The sequence below is a fragment of the Poecilia reticulata genome, unplaced genomic scaffold (genome assembly GCF_904066995.2).
Source record: "Poecilia reticulata unplaced genomic scaffold, P_reticulata-male-v2 Scaffold_79, whole genome shotgun sequence".
Lineage (NCBI taxonomy): Eukaryota > Metazoa > Chordata > Actinopteri > Cyprinodontiformes > Poeciliidae > Poecilia > Poecilia reticulata.
In genome coordinates this window covers 46,087-62,988 of record NW_027675177.1, presented here as the reverse complement: position 1 = coordinate 62,988, position 16,902 = coordinate 46,087, and the positions used below count along the sequence as shown (strand labels likewise).

The following is a 16,902-nucleotide window of genomic DNA, read 5'->3' as shown; positions in this document are numbered from 1 at the left end:
GCACAGCAGGAGGGTCTTTTGTTTGCGTCTCTTTTTTGTTTGTAATAGCTCCAACATAGAAATGTTAGAAATAATACTAGAAAATAATTTTTAAACAATAACAATCATTCATACAGTGAATAAATTAATCAGAAATATTTAATTTGGTAATTTTCCAAATGTCAGCTGAATGTCTGCACTCTTGAATTTTCAGATGTGTTTATTTGGTGATTTCTGTCTTTAATGATGAAAGTCTGTTATTCAGTAACGTTAACAATTCCTCTTTTTTTCTGTTTTCCTCTCCAGATTGCCTGCAACATAACGTTTATGAGAACGAGATGTATAACCAGGAGAGGAGATCCAATCTGGACCAGGACGAGGTAGAACCTCTGCAGGTGAAACAAGAAAAAGAAGAGCCAGAAGATCAACATATAAAAGAAGAGCAGCGGGATCTAGAATATCAACAAATAAAAGTGGAAGAGAAAGACGTTTACTCCAGTCAGGGTGAAGAACAGCTTGAATTAAAACAGGAGACTGATACCTGCATGGTGGTTCCTGTTTATGAGCAAACAAACCAAATTGAATCAGAACCAAACAAGGAGCAGGTCATCTTCCAGGAAGCTGCTGAAGCTGAGAAGCAAAATCAGAAAAGAAGAAAACCTTTCTCCTGTGTGACCTGTAAAAAGCTTTTTGCTTGCAAATATTCTCTTGATGCTCATATGAGGATTCACAGAGGTGAAAAGCCGTTTTCATGTGTTAACTGTGGAAAAAGTTTTAGCCGAAAACCGACTTTAACTCAGCATATGATGATTCACACAGGTGAAAAGCCGTTTTCATGTGTGACCTGTGGAAAAAGTTTTAGTCACAAACTTAGTTTAACACAGCACATGATGATTCACGCAGGTGAAAAGCCGTTTTCATGTGTGACCTGTGGAAAAAGTTTTAGTCTACAACCGGCTTTAACTCGGCACATGATGATTCACACAGGTGAAAAGCCGTTTTTATGTGGGACCTGTGGAAAAAGTTTTAATCACAAACTTAGTTTAACTTGGCACATGATGATTCACACAGGTGAAAAGCCAATTTCATGTGTGACCTGTGGGAATGTTTTAGTCACAAACGGCATTTAACTCAGCACATGATGATTCACACAGGTGAAAAGCCGTTTTTATGTGGACCTGTGGAAAAAGTTTTAGTCACAAACTTAGTTTAACTTGGCACATGATGATTCACACAGGTGAAAAGCCAATTTCATGTGTGACCTGTGGGAAATGTTTTAGTCACAAACGGCATTTAACTCAGCACATGATGATTCACACAGGTGAAAAGCCGTTTCCATGTCTGACCTGTGGAAAAGTTTTAGCCGAAAACTGACTTTAACTCAGCACATGATGATTCACACTGGTGAAAAGCCGTTTCCATGTGTGACCTGTGGAAAAAGTTTTAGTCACAAAATTGGTTTAACTCGGCACATGAGGCGTCACACAGGTTGAACGCCGTAGAACTATTTTCCATATATGTCCTATGTAGAGGTTAATATAAAAGACAGTTAGATGAAAACCGGAGGACCTCTTGTCTATAAAGTGGGAAAATTGTTTAATATTTGAATTTGTTAAATGTGATCATTTGGATCTTGACATTTGCATAATTGGAGATGTAAAATATGAACTTGCAGGATTGATTTGTATTATTCTGGATAGAGAGAATTAGTGGTGTGAATGAAATATACTTTATTACATTTTTAATCCAAAATAAGATGTGCTGTTGTGTACTATTTGTAGATTTTCATTAATTGTTTTGCGATCTGAAATTTACAGTATTAAAAAAGTCTTTGATGATTTTGTATTTACAGCAAAATAAACTGAAACTCATGTTTTTTGTTTTACATTATATTAACCAGTCTATATAAAAGCTTTTTAAATAAATTAGCATGCCCTTTTACTAAGAAAATGCAATATACAATATAAACATATTTTCCTTCATTGATCGTTCTTGATTGTACAAATTATGTGTGATTATTGTCTCCAATAATTTGGTGTTTCGCTTGTCTTGGTTGTATAATTTTTCTTTTTTTTACTATCTTTTTTTAAAGTTTAAACTAATTGAATCTATAAACATATAGATATGCATTTTATTAAGTCCTTACAAAGTCACTTATCACTTAAATATCATTTGACGTAAGCTAATATAAGTGAATGGACCGAACTTCACAAAGTGCTATTCTGCAAAGTAGTTTAAGTTAATATTTGACACATTTTCTCAGACACGCTAATATTTTTGGTAATCAAATAAATGACTAAACACTGAGTTTATGACTTTTAATGTGATTATTTAGTTGCTTTGGGGAGTTTATCAATAAAGAGCACTGTTTTTATTTGATAGAAATTATTCTGATATTTTTATATGGACACTGAACACACACACTTTTATTCAAGAATATATTGACATGAATCCATAATTTAATGTGCATTTAACATTTGAAGAAGACAAGAAAAAAAATAACTTCCTTTTATTTTCTGACATTGTAACAATAAACTTAGATAAATCAGACATTATCAAACATTAGCTACATATTTTTCTAACTTTTGTCCTGCAAAAATATTACAGTATAAAAGTTAACTTTGCTATGGTCAGCAGAGTGTAAATAAATTCTAATAGTTTATTTTTATTTCATTACATTAGCTGTCTTGATACATTAGTACTTCATATTGAGATATTTCTCCTAAAAATACACCAAAGGTGAAAGAAAAAAAAGTGCAATAAAACAAATTCATGTATATTACACTGGGAATTCTGGCCACAGGCAGGGCTTCAGTCTGCTGGTCAAACTGGGAGAACTCCAACGACTTCTGAGAAGTCCTGGTTCACAGGCTAAAGCCAAGGATAAAAGAAAATTGATACAAAAGTGAAATAGAAAATACACATCTGATTCCTTCAGAAACAACATACATTTTCAGCACTCAGCGTCTTTATAGCTAAATAACGACATGGTGAAGCTGAGCTGACTAAGGAACAGCAGCTCCAGTTGTGTTACCACCTCCCCGACACTAGAGGCAGTAGTAAGCCCGAAAAGATGCGACTAAGGGGCAGATTTAGAAGTTCACAGAAAACTACAGAATTTGCTAAAAACTCTGAGCTGCCCTAAAGTAAATAGAGGATATAAATTCAAATGCATTCTGAGAGTGAAACTCCTTCCTAAAGGTGAAAATATATCAGATTTCAAAAGAATATTAAAACGGAAGTGTAGGAAATAGCGCCCCCTTCACTTCCGGATTGCAATGTCAGTCTCAATGGTATGAGACCGACAGTGGTCCCTTCCCCCCCTTTCTGTTTGCTGCACGGGGTCCTTCTCGCTCCATGAGGCGTCTACGTATTTATGTCTATGCTTCTCACCGCCATTAAAGAGAAGAAGATAGGAGAAAAACAAGATGGTGCATGGTTTGTTTAGTGGAATTTTCGAGTTTATCAACAAGCATTTGACTGCTGCTGAAGAAACATTCACAGAGTTTAAAGAAATCATCAAGAGGAAGAGATGGATGATCAACGCAGACTGCTGGATTTCTCCCGGAAGCCCAAGATAATCTTATACCGAATAGGTAAGAAACACCAGCGTTTGGATTCAGGTTAAGGTTTGAATGTATGAAGCTTTCTGCATGAGGGTCATTATAGTAACCGTTCCCCTCCTGTATACATGTTTTTATATCAGATAAAAGAACGCAAAAATCACAACTACGCTGTGAGAATGGCTTATTTATGTAGAGAGAAAATAGAACCAGTTATCTTTCTTAGGGCTCTCCTCCTTAAACTGCTGAGACTTACTTTCATAAACAGGAGAAATATGAAGAACAATTCAGCAAAAGGCTAGTAAAGCAAATGTTTCACGCAACAGGGCTGTCGGTGTAACAGACGCAGATTTTTCCTGTAAACAGGATACAACAGGTTAAAATAACGAGGCAGACACAACTCCGTATTTCTAAAATCCTCCTGGAATCTGTTCTGTTTATTGTTTCTATAATGAAAAGGAATATTTCATTTGGTTTAATGCATTTAATTTAAAACATCTGAGACAGTTTCAAATGTGTGTATATATATATATATATATATATAAGACATTTATTAAATCCTCTTAAAAAAATGTTCCTTATAAAACCAGTTTATTTTAAGAATGAAACAAAAGAAATCAAGAAAAATAAAAGAAAATAGAAGAAAGTGCAGTAGCTGAGGTTACCGGTGTTACGTCAATCCGCGTTTCCCCATTAGATACGGTTCCCCCTGCGTCCTCTTGCCGCTCCGCACCGCCCACGCGGCAAAATACGCGCGTGCTCGTGCTGAGCACTGAGAAAGCACGCGCATAGGGAACTACGGACACCGTGAAAGCTCAAACAATATGTTTCGGCAAAGTTGTAACTTTCTTCACGATTTAGCGGGAAACTAATAATAATAACAATAACAACAATAATAATAATAATAATAATAAATAATAGTGGTGATAAATACAAATGTCACATAGATATTATAATTATTATAAATGTATATATATGTTTAGTTATATATACATATATTTATGAAATAAAAACAGGGCAATGTATTTTAATGCTCAATATTACCCATCAGATACCGCTCCCCTTGTTTTACAGTGGGGGAACCCTATCTGATGGGCATATTTCACCCATCAGATACCGTTCCCCCTATGTTAAAATCACCCATCAGATACATGTTTAGCACGCGCACACACACACACACACATAGGAAACCTTCAAAACAAAAACGGAAGATTTGGGAGGTATCTTACTTTGACAGAGTGAAGTAAATAATAGCCATTGCCATCTTTGTAAACTTTTCTGGTGAATGTTATAACGTGTAAGATTAGCGGGATAATGAAACATTATTTTTATAATGTTTCATTTCTATAATAGGCTCTTGTATCAGATATCTAAGTCAGTGTTAGAAAATAACTGAAACTTTTTAAAAAAATAATCTTGGTTAGCTTTAAGAGCGGGGACTGAACACCAAGTACTATAGCACTATACCAGCTAGCGTTAGCTGATATTTCACTGGTGGACATAAATACAGTAAAGTAATATTCTAATCACAAAATATACACAATATTATGTCCATCTTACTTGCGAAACGTTGTCTGTCAAGCCCTCATGTCAATAGTCCGTCGATCTGATCAACAATATTCTGTGGTGCTGAGGCATCTTCTGCTGTTTTGGTCGAGCACAGCAGGAGGGTTTTGTTTGCGTCTCTTTTCTTGTTTGCATGTTTTCTCTGTTGCTAAGAATTATCATTACTCTTAGCAGTAAAAAATAAATGGTCTGGTGAAAGCCCAGTTCATGCTGGTCCTGTACCAGTCCCTAAACTTGCAGAAAATGGACCCACTGTCAAAATTCTGGGTTCTTTGGTTAGGATTTTTTTAAAGTAAAGAAACAAAAAATTATAAACAATTATAAACAATTAACATGAAACTGAACTCAAAGTTCAAAGTAATACAAATAAAAGATAATCGCTCCAACATAGAAATATTAGAAATAATACAAGAAAATAATTTTTAAACAATAACAATCATTCCTACAGTGAATAAATTAAAAAGAAATATTTAATATGGTAATTTTCCAAATGTCAGCTGAATGTCTGCACTCTTGAACTTTCAGATGTGTTTATTTGGTGATTTCTGTCTTAAATAATGAAAGTCTGTTAATTACTTCAGTAACGTTAACAATTCCTCTTTTTTCCTGTTTTCCTCTCCAGATTGCCTGCAACATAACGTTTATGAGAACGAGATGTATAACCAGGAGAGGAGATCCAATCTGGACCAGGACGAGGTAGAACCTCTGCAGGTGAAACAAGAAAAAGAAGAGCCAGAAGATCAACATATAAAAGAAGAGCAGCAGGATCTAGAATATCAACAAATAAAAGTGGAAGAGAAAGAAGTTTACTCCAGTCAGGGTGAAGAACAGCTTGAATTAAAACAGGAGACTGATACCTGCATGGTGGTTCCTGTTTATGAGCAAACAAACCAAATTGAATCAGAACCAAACAAGGAACAGGTCATCTTCCAGGAAGCCGCTGAAGCTGAGAATCAAAATCAGAAAAGAAGAAAACCTTTCTCCTGTGTGACCTGTAAAAAGCGTTTTGCTTTCAAATATTCTCTTGATGCTCATATGAGGATTCACACAAGTAAAAAGCTGTTTTCATGTGGGACCCGTGGAAAAAGTTTTAGTCTAAAACCGGCTTTAACTCAGCATATGATGATTCACACAGGTGAAAAGCCATTTTCATGTGTGAACTGTGGAAAAAGTTTTAGTCACAAACTTAGTTTAACTCAGCACATGATGATTCACACAGGTGAAAAGCCATTTTCATGTGTGACCTGTGGAAAAAGTTTTAGTCAAAAAATTGGTTTAACTCGGCACATGATGATTCACACAGGTGAAAAGCCATTTTCATGTGTGAACTGTGGAAAAAGTTTTAGTCAAAAAATTGGTTTAACTCAGCACATGATGATTCACACAGGTGAAAAGCCATTTTCATGTGTGAACTGTGGAAAAACCTTTATTCAAAAAGGGGATTTAACTAAGCACATGATGATTCACACAGGTGAAAAGCCATTTTCATGTGTGAACTGTGGAAAAACTTTTATTCAAAAAGGAAATTTAACTAAGCACATGATGATTCACACAGGTGAAAAGCCATTTTTATGTGTTAACTGTGGACAAACCTTTAGTCAAAAAGGGAATTTAACTAAGCACATGATGATTCACACAGATGAAAAGCCGTTTTCATGTGGAGACTGTGGAAAAAGTTTTAGTCACAAACTTCGTTTAACTAAGCACATGATGATTCACACAGGTGAAAAGCCATTTTCATGTGTGAACTGTGGAAAAACTTTTATTCAAAAAGGAAATTTAACTAAGCACATGATGATTCACACAGGTGAAAAGCCGTTTTCATGTGGAGCCTGTGGAAAAAGTTTTAGTCACAAACTTCGTTTAACACAGCACATGATAATTCACACAGGTGAAAAGCCATTTTCATGTGTGAACTGTGGAAGAAGTTTTAATCAAAAAAATGGTTTAACTCAGCACGATGATTCACACAGGTGAAAAGTCGTTTTCATGTGTGACTTGTGGAAAAAGTTTTAATCTTAAAGGGAGTTTAACTCAGCACATGAGGCGCCACACAGGTGAAAAGCTGTAGAACTATTTTCCATATATATCCTATGTAGAGGTTCATATATGAAAACCGGAGGGCTTCTTGTCTATAAAGTGGGAAAATTGTTTCATTTATGACTTTGTTAAATGTGATCATTTGGATCTCGACATTTGCATACTTGGAAATGTAAAATATGAACTTCCAGGATTTACTTGTATTATTCTGTATAGAGAGAATGAGTGGGGTGAATGAGATTTACTTTAATACATTTTTAATTCAAAATAAGATGTGCTGTTGTGTACTATTAGTAGATTTTCATTAATTGTTTTGTAATCTGAAATTTACAGTATTAAGTCTTTGATAATTTTGTCTTTACAGCAAAACTAGACTGAAACTGATGCTATTTGTTTCAAATTATATTAACCAGTCTTTATAAAAGCTTTTCAAATAAGTTGGCATGCCCTTTTACTTAGAAAATGCAATATACGATATAAATATATTTTCCTTCATTGATTGTTCTTGATTGTTCAAATTATGTGTGATTATTGTCTCCAATAATTTGGAGTTTCGCTTGTCTTGGTGGTATAATTTTTCTATTTTCTGCCGTGGCTGTTTTCTATTAAAGATCACTATCTTTTTTAAAGTTTAAACTAATTTAATATATAAACGTATAGATATGCATTTTATTATGTTCTTACAAAGTCATTTATCACTTGCGTATCATTTGACATAAGCTAATACAAGTGAATGGCCCGAACTTCACAAAGTGCTATTCTGCAAACGTTTAAGTTAATATTTAACACATTTTCTCACACAAGGTAATATATTTGGTAATCAAACAAATGACTAAACACAGAGTTTGACTTTTAATGTGATTATTTAGTTTTTTTTTGTGGGATTTCTGAATAAAGAGCACAATGTTTTTATTTGATAGAAATTATTCTGATATTTTTATATGGACACTGAACACACACACTTTTACAGCATTTTATTCAAGAATATATTGACATGAATCCATAATTTAATGTGCATTTAACATTTGAAGAAGACAAGAAAAAAAAAATAATTTCCTTTTATTTTTTGACATTTTATTGTAACGACAAACTTTGATAAATCAGACATTGTCAAACATTAGCTACATATTTTTCTTACTTTTGTCCTGCAAAAATATTACAGTATAAAAGTTAACTTTGCTATGGACAGCAGAGTGGAAATAAATTCTAACAGTTAATTATTTTTATTTCATTACATTAGCTGTCTTGATACATTAGTATTTCATATTGAGATATTTCTCCTAAAAATACACAAAACGTGAAAGAAAAAAACTGCAATAAAACAAATTAATGTATATTACACTGGGAACTCTGGCCACAGACAGGGCTTCAGTCTGCTGGTCACACTGGGAGAACTCCAATGACTTCTGAGACGTCCTGGTTCACAGGCTAAAGCCAAGGATAAAAGAGAAATTATCCAAAAGTGAAATAGAAAATACACATCTGATTCCTTCAGAAACAACATACATTTTCAGCATGTATTTTCAGCACTCTGCGTCTTTATAGCTAAATACCGACATGGTGAAGCTGAGCTGTGAAACAGAGACTGAGGAACTACAGCTCCAGCTCTGATCCTGACTGACCTTTCCTGACAAAATCCCCTGATCCCCCGTAAAACCTGCCTACCTGCAAAAAAAAAAAAAAAAAGAAATACAGTCCAAATCTCAACTGCTAATAAAACTCATTTAAAATGAACTATATGTTTAATTTATCCCTAATATAGTTTCAGAAAAATTTAGAGAAAGTGAAAATATCTTATATATACTAATATCCCATAGTTTTTATCCCTAAAACCATATCTAACAGTTAATTATTTTTAATTTTTAATCCAAAATAAGATGTGCTGTTGGGAATTATTTCATGTTTCAATATATGGGAATTATTTCATGTTTCCCAACATTTTTCATATTCAGGTGGGATCAATAGATCCTCGTTCAAGCAAAAAGAAACTTACTGCTGAAGTCATGAAAGGTCTTCAAGACCACATGTGGCAGCATTGATGGATATGCTCAGCAGATGGCGTGAAAGGTTAACTAAATGTTGAACCTTGAGACTTTAGCAAAGATCATGTCAGCTCCTGTTTGTTAGACTGAAATACCAAAGATAATTTAAAAGATAATCTCATTTGTACATGATTACAAATGACAACGCTTGTAGTTATCCCTTGAGATAACTACAGGTATTTGTTTTTTCAAAGTAAGGTTTTATTTCAAACTTGAATGTGACAAAAGATTTTGTTTAACACATTTAAAATATACAAAATAAAAACTTGGCTCTCTATTCAAGTTTCTACATAAAATGTGCTCTCCTCTTTAGTAAAAATAAAACTATAATTAAATCAAAATAATTTGATAAAAAGTTTATTCAGAAGATCATTCTGGGCCATTCATGTTCCAAAATGATCATGAATGTTACAAACACAAATGTTTACCAAATTAGTGTCAGTAAATAAGAAATAAGGAAATAAGAACAAGAACATGTTTATTTAATGTTTACCAAAGTTGCAAAAACATTTACAAATGTTTACTGTAAATTTCAGAATTTTTAAAAACTGTTTCCGTTATCCTGTTGCTGTGAATCACATGACGCCTGGTGTTGCCTTTAGGGTGTCAATGGTATGTGGGCAAAACACATTTCACAATAAAAACGTACTGCATGCAGTGATGAATGAAACAATGTGTAATGCTTATGAATAGATAAATGTTTTTTGTTGCATACCGAATACAAATACGTTAGTTTCCCTCCTTTTTTTGTCAATAATTTACCAGGGAATTTAAGATACGTTGATTGTAAACCATATTTCCGTTGGTCTTTGAATGCAGCACCAGCAGTGGTTTATTAGAGCAGGACTGGCAGCTTGGAGCAGATCACAGGAAGGCTGAAATGGGGATGGACGTTCTAATTATCTTCATGTGCGCCGGAAAGGAAAACATCTGATGTTTCTCAAGGGACATGGACGCGCTGTAATCACGCTGTCAGCAAAAGGAAGGATCATTAATGAGTTTTGGTCTTTCAGCTGAGATAACAAGGCAAATCCTTCGACATTTAGAGCTTAAAAAGTTTTATTGAAGTCTCCCGAATCCGAGGTGAAGTTTAGGGAAAGTTGTTTGGGAGGTTTTTTGGAGATGTCGGAACCAGCGGAGAAAAAAGAAAACATTCCTGACGGGTCTGCAGGAAAAGGAATCCCGAACGGAGGGAGTCCTGCAAAAACCCAAGAGGTGAGACCATGAACACACACACACACGCAAACCCACTCACAGCTGGTCCTCCTGTGCTTGCATCATGTGTTTCTGCAGCGTTTTATGCCAGAGCACAGCAGTAAACTCCTGGACTCTTGTCCTTTCAGCTCCATAAAGCAGAGAAACGGCTGATGAAGAGTCTGGATCAGAAACTTTCAGCTGATTTTATCAAAAATAATTGTAATAAATCCTTTAACTATGTCGCGTTGAAACCTCTCTCGAAAATAATCAAAGTTTTAAATGTGAATTTTTATTTAATCCAATCTAATCCATTTAAATATTATGTTTCATGATGGATTATCGTGCATCTTTTCCCTTTTTGTTTACATTACATGTTACAGAAAGTGTTAAAGTGGGATTGTTTTCCTTCTTTGCATTCCTGAATATAACATCTTTAATTGCCAGCCTCATAACTTCATCACACAGTATTATTCTCAGTTAGCCGGTGAGGTGTGTCAGTAGATAACTAAAGTAATTTTCTGTTTCTGTGATGATTTTTTGAGAACATCTGTCGTTTTGTGCTTTGGAGAGCAGCTTCTTCTGTTTCACTACAGTCAGAGGATGAAGATCAGAAGATGCTGTTGGTCCAGAAATATTTACACACCCAGAACCTTTTCATGTCTCATTACAGCCACAAACCAGCTGGATTTTAACAACATAAAGTAGGAGATAACGGGGAAATGAACTGCTCATTATTTTCAGAATGTTTAACAAAGATAAATTTGAGCAGTTTGGAGGGCATTTGGATTCAGTTACCCTGAGATAAATCCTTATTGTAGCATCTTTTGATTAATTTGTCCTTAAAGGTACGTCTTTGAAAGCTTTCCAGAGACTAAAATATTTAATTTCAACCTTTATCTGTCATGTGCATAGCAGAAACATGTTTGCTTGTACAACGAAAAGCTTACTTTGGTGTCTGCAAGAATGCCACTTCAAACGGTATTCTTGCAGACAGCCGAGGCCGTAGTCTTCATGCCGGTGGTCGCAGGTTCAATTCCCAGCCTGGTGACATTTGCCGCATGTCTTCCTCCTCTTTCCTGTCAAGCTTCTTTAAAATGAAGGCCACTAGAGCCAACAAAACCTTTAAAAAATACAATAAATAAATTTAGAAAATGCAACATGATTTTATAAATATCTATATTTTACACAATATATAGTCTGAATAAAATGTCTGCTGTTCAATGGACAGTAGCTCGAGCTCATTCAGATTGGTTGGAAATTTGCCTGTCAATGTCAGATTTCAAATCTTGGCACAGTTGGAATAAAGTGTGGACTTTGATTGGGTCTTTTTAGCCAGGGATGGACCGATGTACAAGTTTGGGCTGATATTAAGGTTGCTGTTGCTTTTGAAACTTTGGGGGAAAAACAACCATATTGCTGCTGACTTCATCACTCCTTCTTTGCTTCAGTTAAACTCCTCACAATCACTGATCACTGTCACACAGTGGCGCAACTACACATTATTCAGGTGGATGCGAAAACATAAATCGCCTCCCCCCTCCCCCCCCGAAGGAAGGTATGTCAGGTCAGGGTGAAGGAGTGTAGAAATACGCTCGTGTCCTCCTCCCCCCACCCAAGACGACGACACGTGAAAGGTAAAACTCACTACATTTACCTCGTTATGTGCGCGAGGTGAAGGAGCGTAAGGCGCGCTGAAGTGTATGGGAAAACATCATCGGCGCACCGCCCCATCCAGACGGGATTTTGACGCCCCCTCTGGTGTTGCGCCCCTATGCGTTGCATGCACTGCATACCCACTTTTTGCGCCCCTGCTGTCACATGACCAACTTTGTTCACTCCCCCTCCAGAAACAAATGGCAACAAGAAGGAAATAAATATTGATGGTTAATATTGGCCCAGTTTTGTTTATCGGAACAATATGACTAATATCGGCTGATATTAGTCCATAGTCAGGAGGAAATCGGCACGGTCTCGGAGAAGATGCTCGGGTTTTATGTCCAAACAGTCGCAGTCTGCTCTCATTGACGTAGTTATGAGATGAAAATCAAGTCCACACCAGGTTCAGGTCTATGTGAAGTATTGTGTGATTGGTCAGAAGTGTGTGGAGTGTTTCATGCAGACAGCATTGTACATGATACTGTGGGGGGTTTAATATGGTGTTCTTCCTCTCAAGATCTACAGGTGACGACGGTTCTAGCCAAGCAGGAAATTGAATTTCAAACAGACTCAGTCTTTATGTGTTCTTAGAAACTGCTTCTGTCTTTTGAGGTTGAGGCAGACGAGTGAGAAATAGTTTTGTTTTTTAACAGCTGCTCTGTGCGTTTTCAGGATTTTGACCTGGCTACCATCTATGTGTCGGATGCCCAGTACAACAGAAACATCTACTTCGATACGTCGCCGCAGGCTGTCAGGTGGGGCCATCACATGTTTGTTTAACAAGATCAAGTTCTCAAACACTTGATCTTGGATAAAAGCATGTATGAAATAATGAAACCAGGCAGCCATCTTTATTGGAAAATGTTCACTTAGCTTTTTTGGTTTACAAAACTGTGTTTCATCTCTTGTGGCTTTGTCCAGGCTTTTATACGTCACACAGAGTAGGAGAATCGATAGTATAAATATCAATAGAAAATATATTAGAATGTTCAATAATTTCACTGAATTCAGATTCAGAACAGCATTCTGGGAGATGTAGGCAGAGGAAAGGCTTTAGTTGCTCAACCTCAATTGGCCTCTACTTCACTCTTTGTTTCCCTAGCAACAACTCATTTTTTGGGTATAATGTACATTGCATTTATTCCAGCGTTAGGCAAATGTATCTTGAAGGAGAATAACACTTAAATTCATTAAGAATTAATTTAGAATAAAAAATAAGTCACCCTGAATTACCTTGATAGATATAATGTATGTAATAAAAGTGTGTCATTAATGAAGGAGGAAAAAAAGTCGATCCAGACTTTAAGTACGTTTAGGGTCTGGTGAGGATGCAATTAAATATTTTCCCCAAATATTCAATAAAAAAAAAACCTAAGTTAAGCATAATAAATTTGTAATCAAAACTTTTGGAATAGTAATTATTTCTCCATCCATCCATCCATCCATTTTCTTCCGCTTATCCGGGGTCGGGTCGCGGGGGCAGCAGCTTCAGAAGGGAGGCCCAGACTTCCCTCTCCCCAGCCACTTCTTCCAGCTCCTCCGGGGGAATCCCAAGGCGTTCCCAGGCCAGCCGAGAGACGTAATCCCTCCAGCGTGTCCTGGGTCTTCCCTGAGGCCTCCTCCCGGTGGGACGTGCCCGGAACACCTCACCAGGGAGGCGTCCAGGAGGCAACCTTACCAGATGCCCGAGCCACCTCAACTGGCTCCTCTCGACGTGGAGGAGCAGCGGCTCTACACTGAGTCCCTCCCGGCTGACCGAGCTTCTCATCCTATCTCTAAGGGAGAGCCCAGCCACCCTGCGGAGGAAACCCATTTCGGCCGCTTGTACCCGTGATCTCGTTCTTTCGGTCATGACCCAAAGCTCATGACCATAGATGAGGGTGGGAACGTAGATCGACCGGTAAATCGAGAGCTTCGCTTTTTGGCTCAGCTCTCTCTTCACCACGACGGACCGGTACAGCGCCCGCTTCACAGTAGACGCTGCCCCAATCCGCCTGTCGATCTCCCGCTCCCTTCTTCCCTCATTCGTGAACAAGATCCCCAGATACTTAAACTCCTCCACTTGAGGCAGGACGACCCCCCTGACCCGGAGAAGGCACTCTACCCTTTTCCGGCTCAAGACCATGGCCTCGGATTTGGAGGCACTGAGCCTCATCCCGGCCGCTTCACACTCGGCTGCGAACCGCTCCAGTGAGAGCTGCAGATCACGTTCCGATGAAGCCAACAGGACCACATCATCCGCAAAAAGCAGAGATTCGATCCTAAGGCCACCAAAACGGATCCCCTCAACACCTTGGCTGCGCCTAGAAATTCTGTCCATAAAAGTAATGAACAGAATCGGTGACAAAGGGCAGCCTTGGCGGAGTCCAACTCTCACCGGAAACGAGCCCGACTTACTGCCGGCAATGCGGACCAGACTCTGACACCGGTCATACAGGGACCTGACAGCCCGTATCAAAGGGCCCGGTACCCCATACTCCCGGAGTACCCCCAATTTTTTTCTTTTACAAAAAGTTTTGTTTAAAAAATGTTTTTTTAATTAAATAAGTAATATTGTCTCGTGAACTTAAAATGTTATTTGCCAAACATAAACTTCTATTTGCACACACCAGAAATTTTTTTGTTGTAATTTTAGGCCCTGCCCATGATGTCATGTGAGAATCACAAGCAAAAGTTTGAGTCACAAACAAAAACATAGAATAGCAAGAAAAGATTTCTGACAATAAGTTTGTTTTGCCAATAAATTTTTCACTTCATGAGACAAAAATGTGTGATTTTAATATTTTAAAAAAGTTTTTAAGCAAAACCCAGAAGGCTTTTCTCATGGTGACATGCATTAACAATTAATTTTTTTCTAAAAAGATATGCTGTACTGTTTCTAACTTTCCACAATAAATACAACAACCTGTATTAAGTTTATTCATTAAGTTAAGAGTACTATTTAATCCTGTATGTCCAAACCAACAAATATGTACGGGAAAGAAAGATACTACTTAGTGAGCTTAGTAGTAATAAAAATAAGTTAGTTATAAGAGAATTGTTTCAGAGTTCATCAGGAAATATAGCTTTTGATAGTATTTTTTTAATTTTCTTAGAAGAACGAGGAGGCTATGAGCTTCTTATCCATACTCCAACCTGGAAGGTGGCGGTAATGCACCTTAAAGTTGTTTGCCAACCGCCATAAAAAAGACGAAGAAGAAGACGAGAAACAAGATGGCGCATGGTTTGTTTTGTTGAATTTTCGAGAGTTTGTATAAACGAGTTTATCAACAAGCATTTGACTGCTGTTGAAGAAACATTCACAGAGTTTAAAGAAATCATCAAGAGGAAGAGATGGATGATCAACGCAGACTGCTGGATTTCTCCCGGAAGCCCAAGATAATCTTATACCGAATAGGTAAGAAACGCCAGCGTTTGGATTCAGGTTAAGGTTTGAATGTATGAAGCTTTCTGCATGAGGGTCATTATAGTAACCGTTCCCCTCCTGTATAAATGTTTTTATATCAGATAAAAGAACGCAAACATCACAACTACGCTGTAAGAATGGCTTATTTATGTAGAGAGAAAATGGAACCAGTTATCTTTCTTAGGGCTCTCCTCCTTTAACTGCTGAGACTTACTTTAATAAACAGGAGAAATATGTAGAACAATTCAGCAAAAGGCTAGTAAAGCAAGTGTTTCACGCAACATGGCTGGTGTCGCTGTAACAGACGCAGATTTTTCCTGTAAACAGGATACAACAGGTTAAAATAACGAGGCAGACACAACTCCGTATTTCTAAAATCCTCCTGGAATCTGTTCTGTTTATTGTTTCTATAATGAACAGTTTCTTTTTATCCTTCCACATAAAGGCACAGCTGGCCTTTATATGAACCTGTGGCCGACGGGTGCAAATACGCAGCAACAGAGAAAACAACCAAACAAAACAAGAGATGCAAAGAAATGTAATGCAGCAAACAAGAAGACGCAAACAAATAGCAAATAAAACGCAACAAACAAAAAGAGACGCAAATGAAATGCAGCAAACAAAAGATGCAAACAAAAAGTGCTGAAAACGGAAGTGCTCCAGACCACTAGAGGGAGTCGAACAAAAAACAGCCTTGTCCAAATTTAGGGTCTGCATCCTTTAAAACGGGTGTTGAGAAACGCAGCAATGGCAGCAATTTTTTTTTTTTTTTTTTTTTTTTTTTTTTTTTTTGCTGTATTACACAAAATGATTTTTACAATGTTTTTCGGCGAGAATGTAGATGTATAGATCTCAAATATCTGCTAGGTGCATCAATAAATCACTTAATTGCAATATTGCTCCGACGTTTTCGGAGATGTCTGTTCCCGCTGCATTAACAGCCAGCTCCCCTCGCCAGCTGTCAGCTGACCGGGCGCTCCATGTTCGGTACACCGAGAGAGAACGCACGTCTCCCGGCAAATCGTTTTAAAAACTCCTGCTAGTTTCCCCCTATGAGTGGAGGTGGAACACAGATATTAAGCCAGGTAATAGTTGTAAAAAATTTGTTTCACTGAAGTATTTATTCCTGAACAAATGGGTTTGACTGATTAAAGTTAAGCCTTCAAACATAATAGTTTTATTTAACTGTAATGTCTTACTTCCTGAGATCTAGAGAGTATTTGAAAATGAATAATTTGCTTACATTCCTTGCTATACATGTTTAAACATTTTAGAATCAAACAGATTTCTTTTTTAGTATGGAACAGCCTTTATCACAAAAGGTGAAGAATAATACTGAAAAAACGAGTAAAAAAAACTAACTTCGAGTCCGTTTTTTTCCTTCGGCACTTTGTACTTCACGTTGTCAAGGTTGCTAAGCAACATAACGCCGAGATGGAGGCTAGGCAGCTAG

At 37.0% G+C, this 16,902-nt stretch overlaps 1 protein-coding gene and 2 pseudogenes across 9 annotated transcripts in view; all 3 read left to right on the top strand.

Annotated features, from left to right (window-relative positions):
- The first annotated feature begins 869 nt into the window (after positions 1-869).
- On the top strand, positions 870-2,402 carry LOC145550544 (uncharacterized; annotated as a pseudogene).
- A 466-nt stretch (positions 2,403-2,868) lies between these two features.
- On the top strand, positions 2,869-7,179 carry LOC145550545 (uncharacterized; annotated as a pseudogene). The gene is made up of 2 exons (XR_014086431.1): positions 2,869-3,575; positions 5,731-7,179. The product of XR_014086431.1 is annotated as an uncharacterized LOC145550545 (transcript).
- A 2,817-nt stretch (positions 7,180-9,996) lies between these two features.
- The window catches only part of LOC145550542 (uncharacterized), a 34,774-nt gene continuing 27,868 nt past the window's right edge, over positions 9,997-16,902 (top strand). For 2 of the 8 annotated variants that reach the window (XM_081604440.1, XM_081604439.1), the window contains exons 1-2: positions 10,006-10,405; positions 12,716-12,798. In XM_081604440.1, the coding sequence (XP_081460566.1) occupies positions 10,313-10,405; positions 12,716-12,798 (176 nt within the window). In that variant the 5' untranslated portion in view covers positions 10,006-10,312. Of the gene's footprint in view, positions 10,406-12,715; positions 12,799-13,529; positions 13,961-15,138; positions 15,441-16,279; positions 16,535-16,902 lie in introns of those variants that run through there. The other 6 variants (XM_081604435.1, XM_081604434.1, XM_081604441.1 and 3 more) reach the window with 6 other exon arrangements.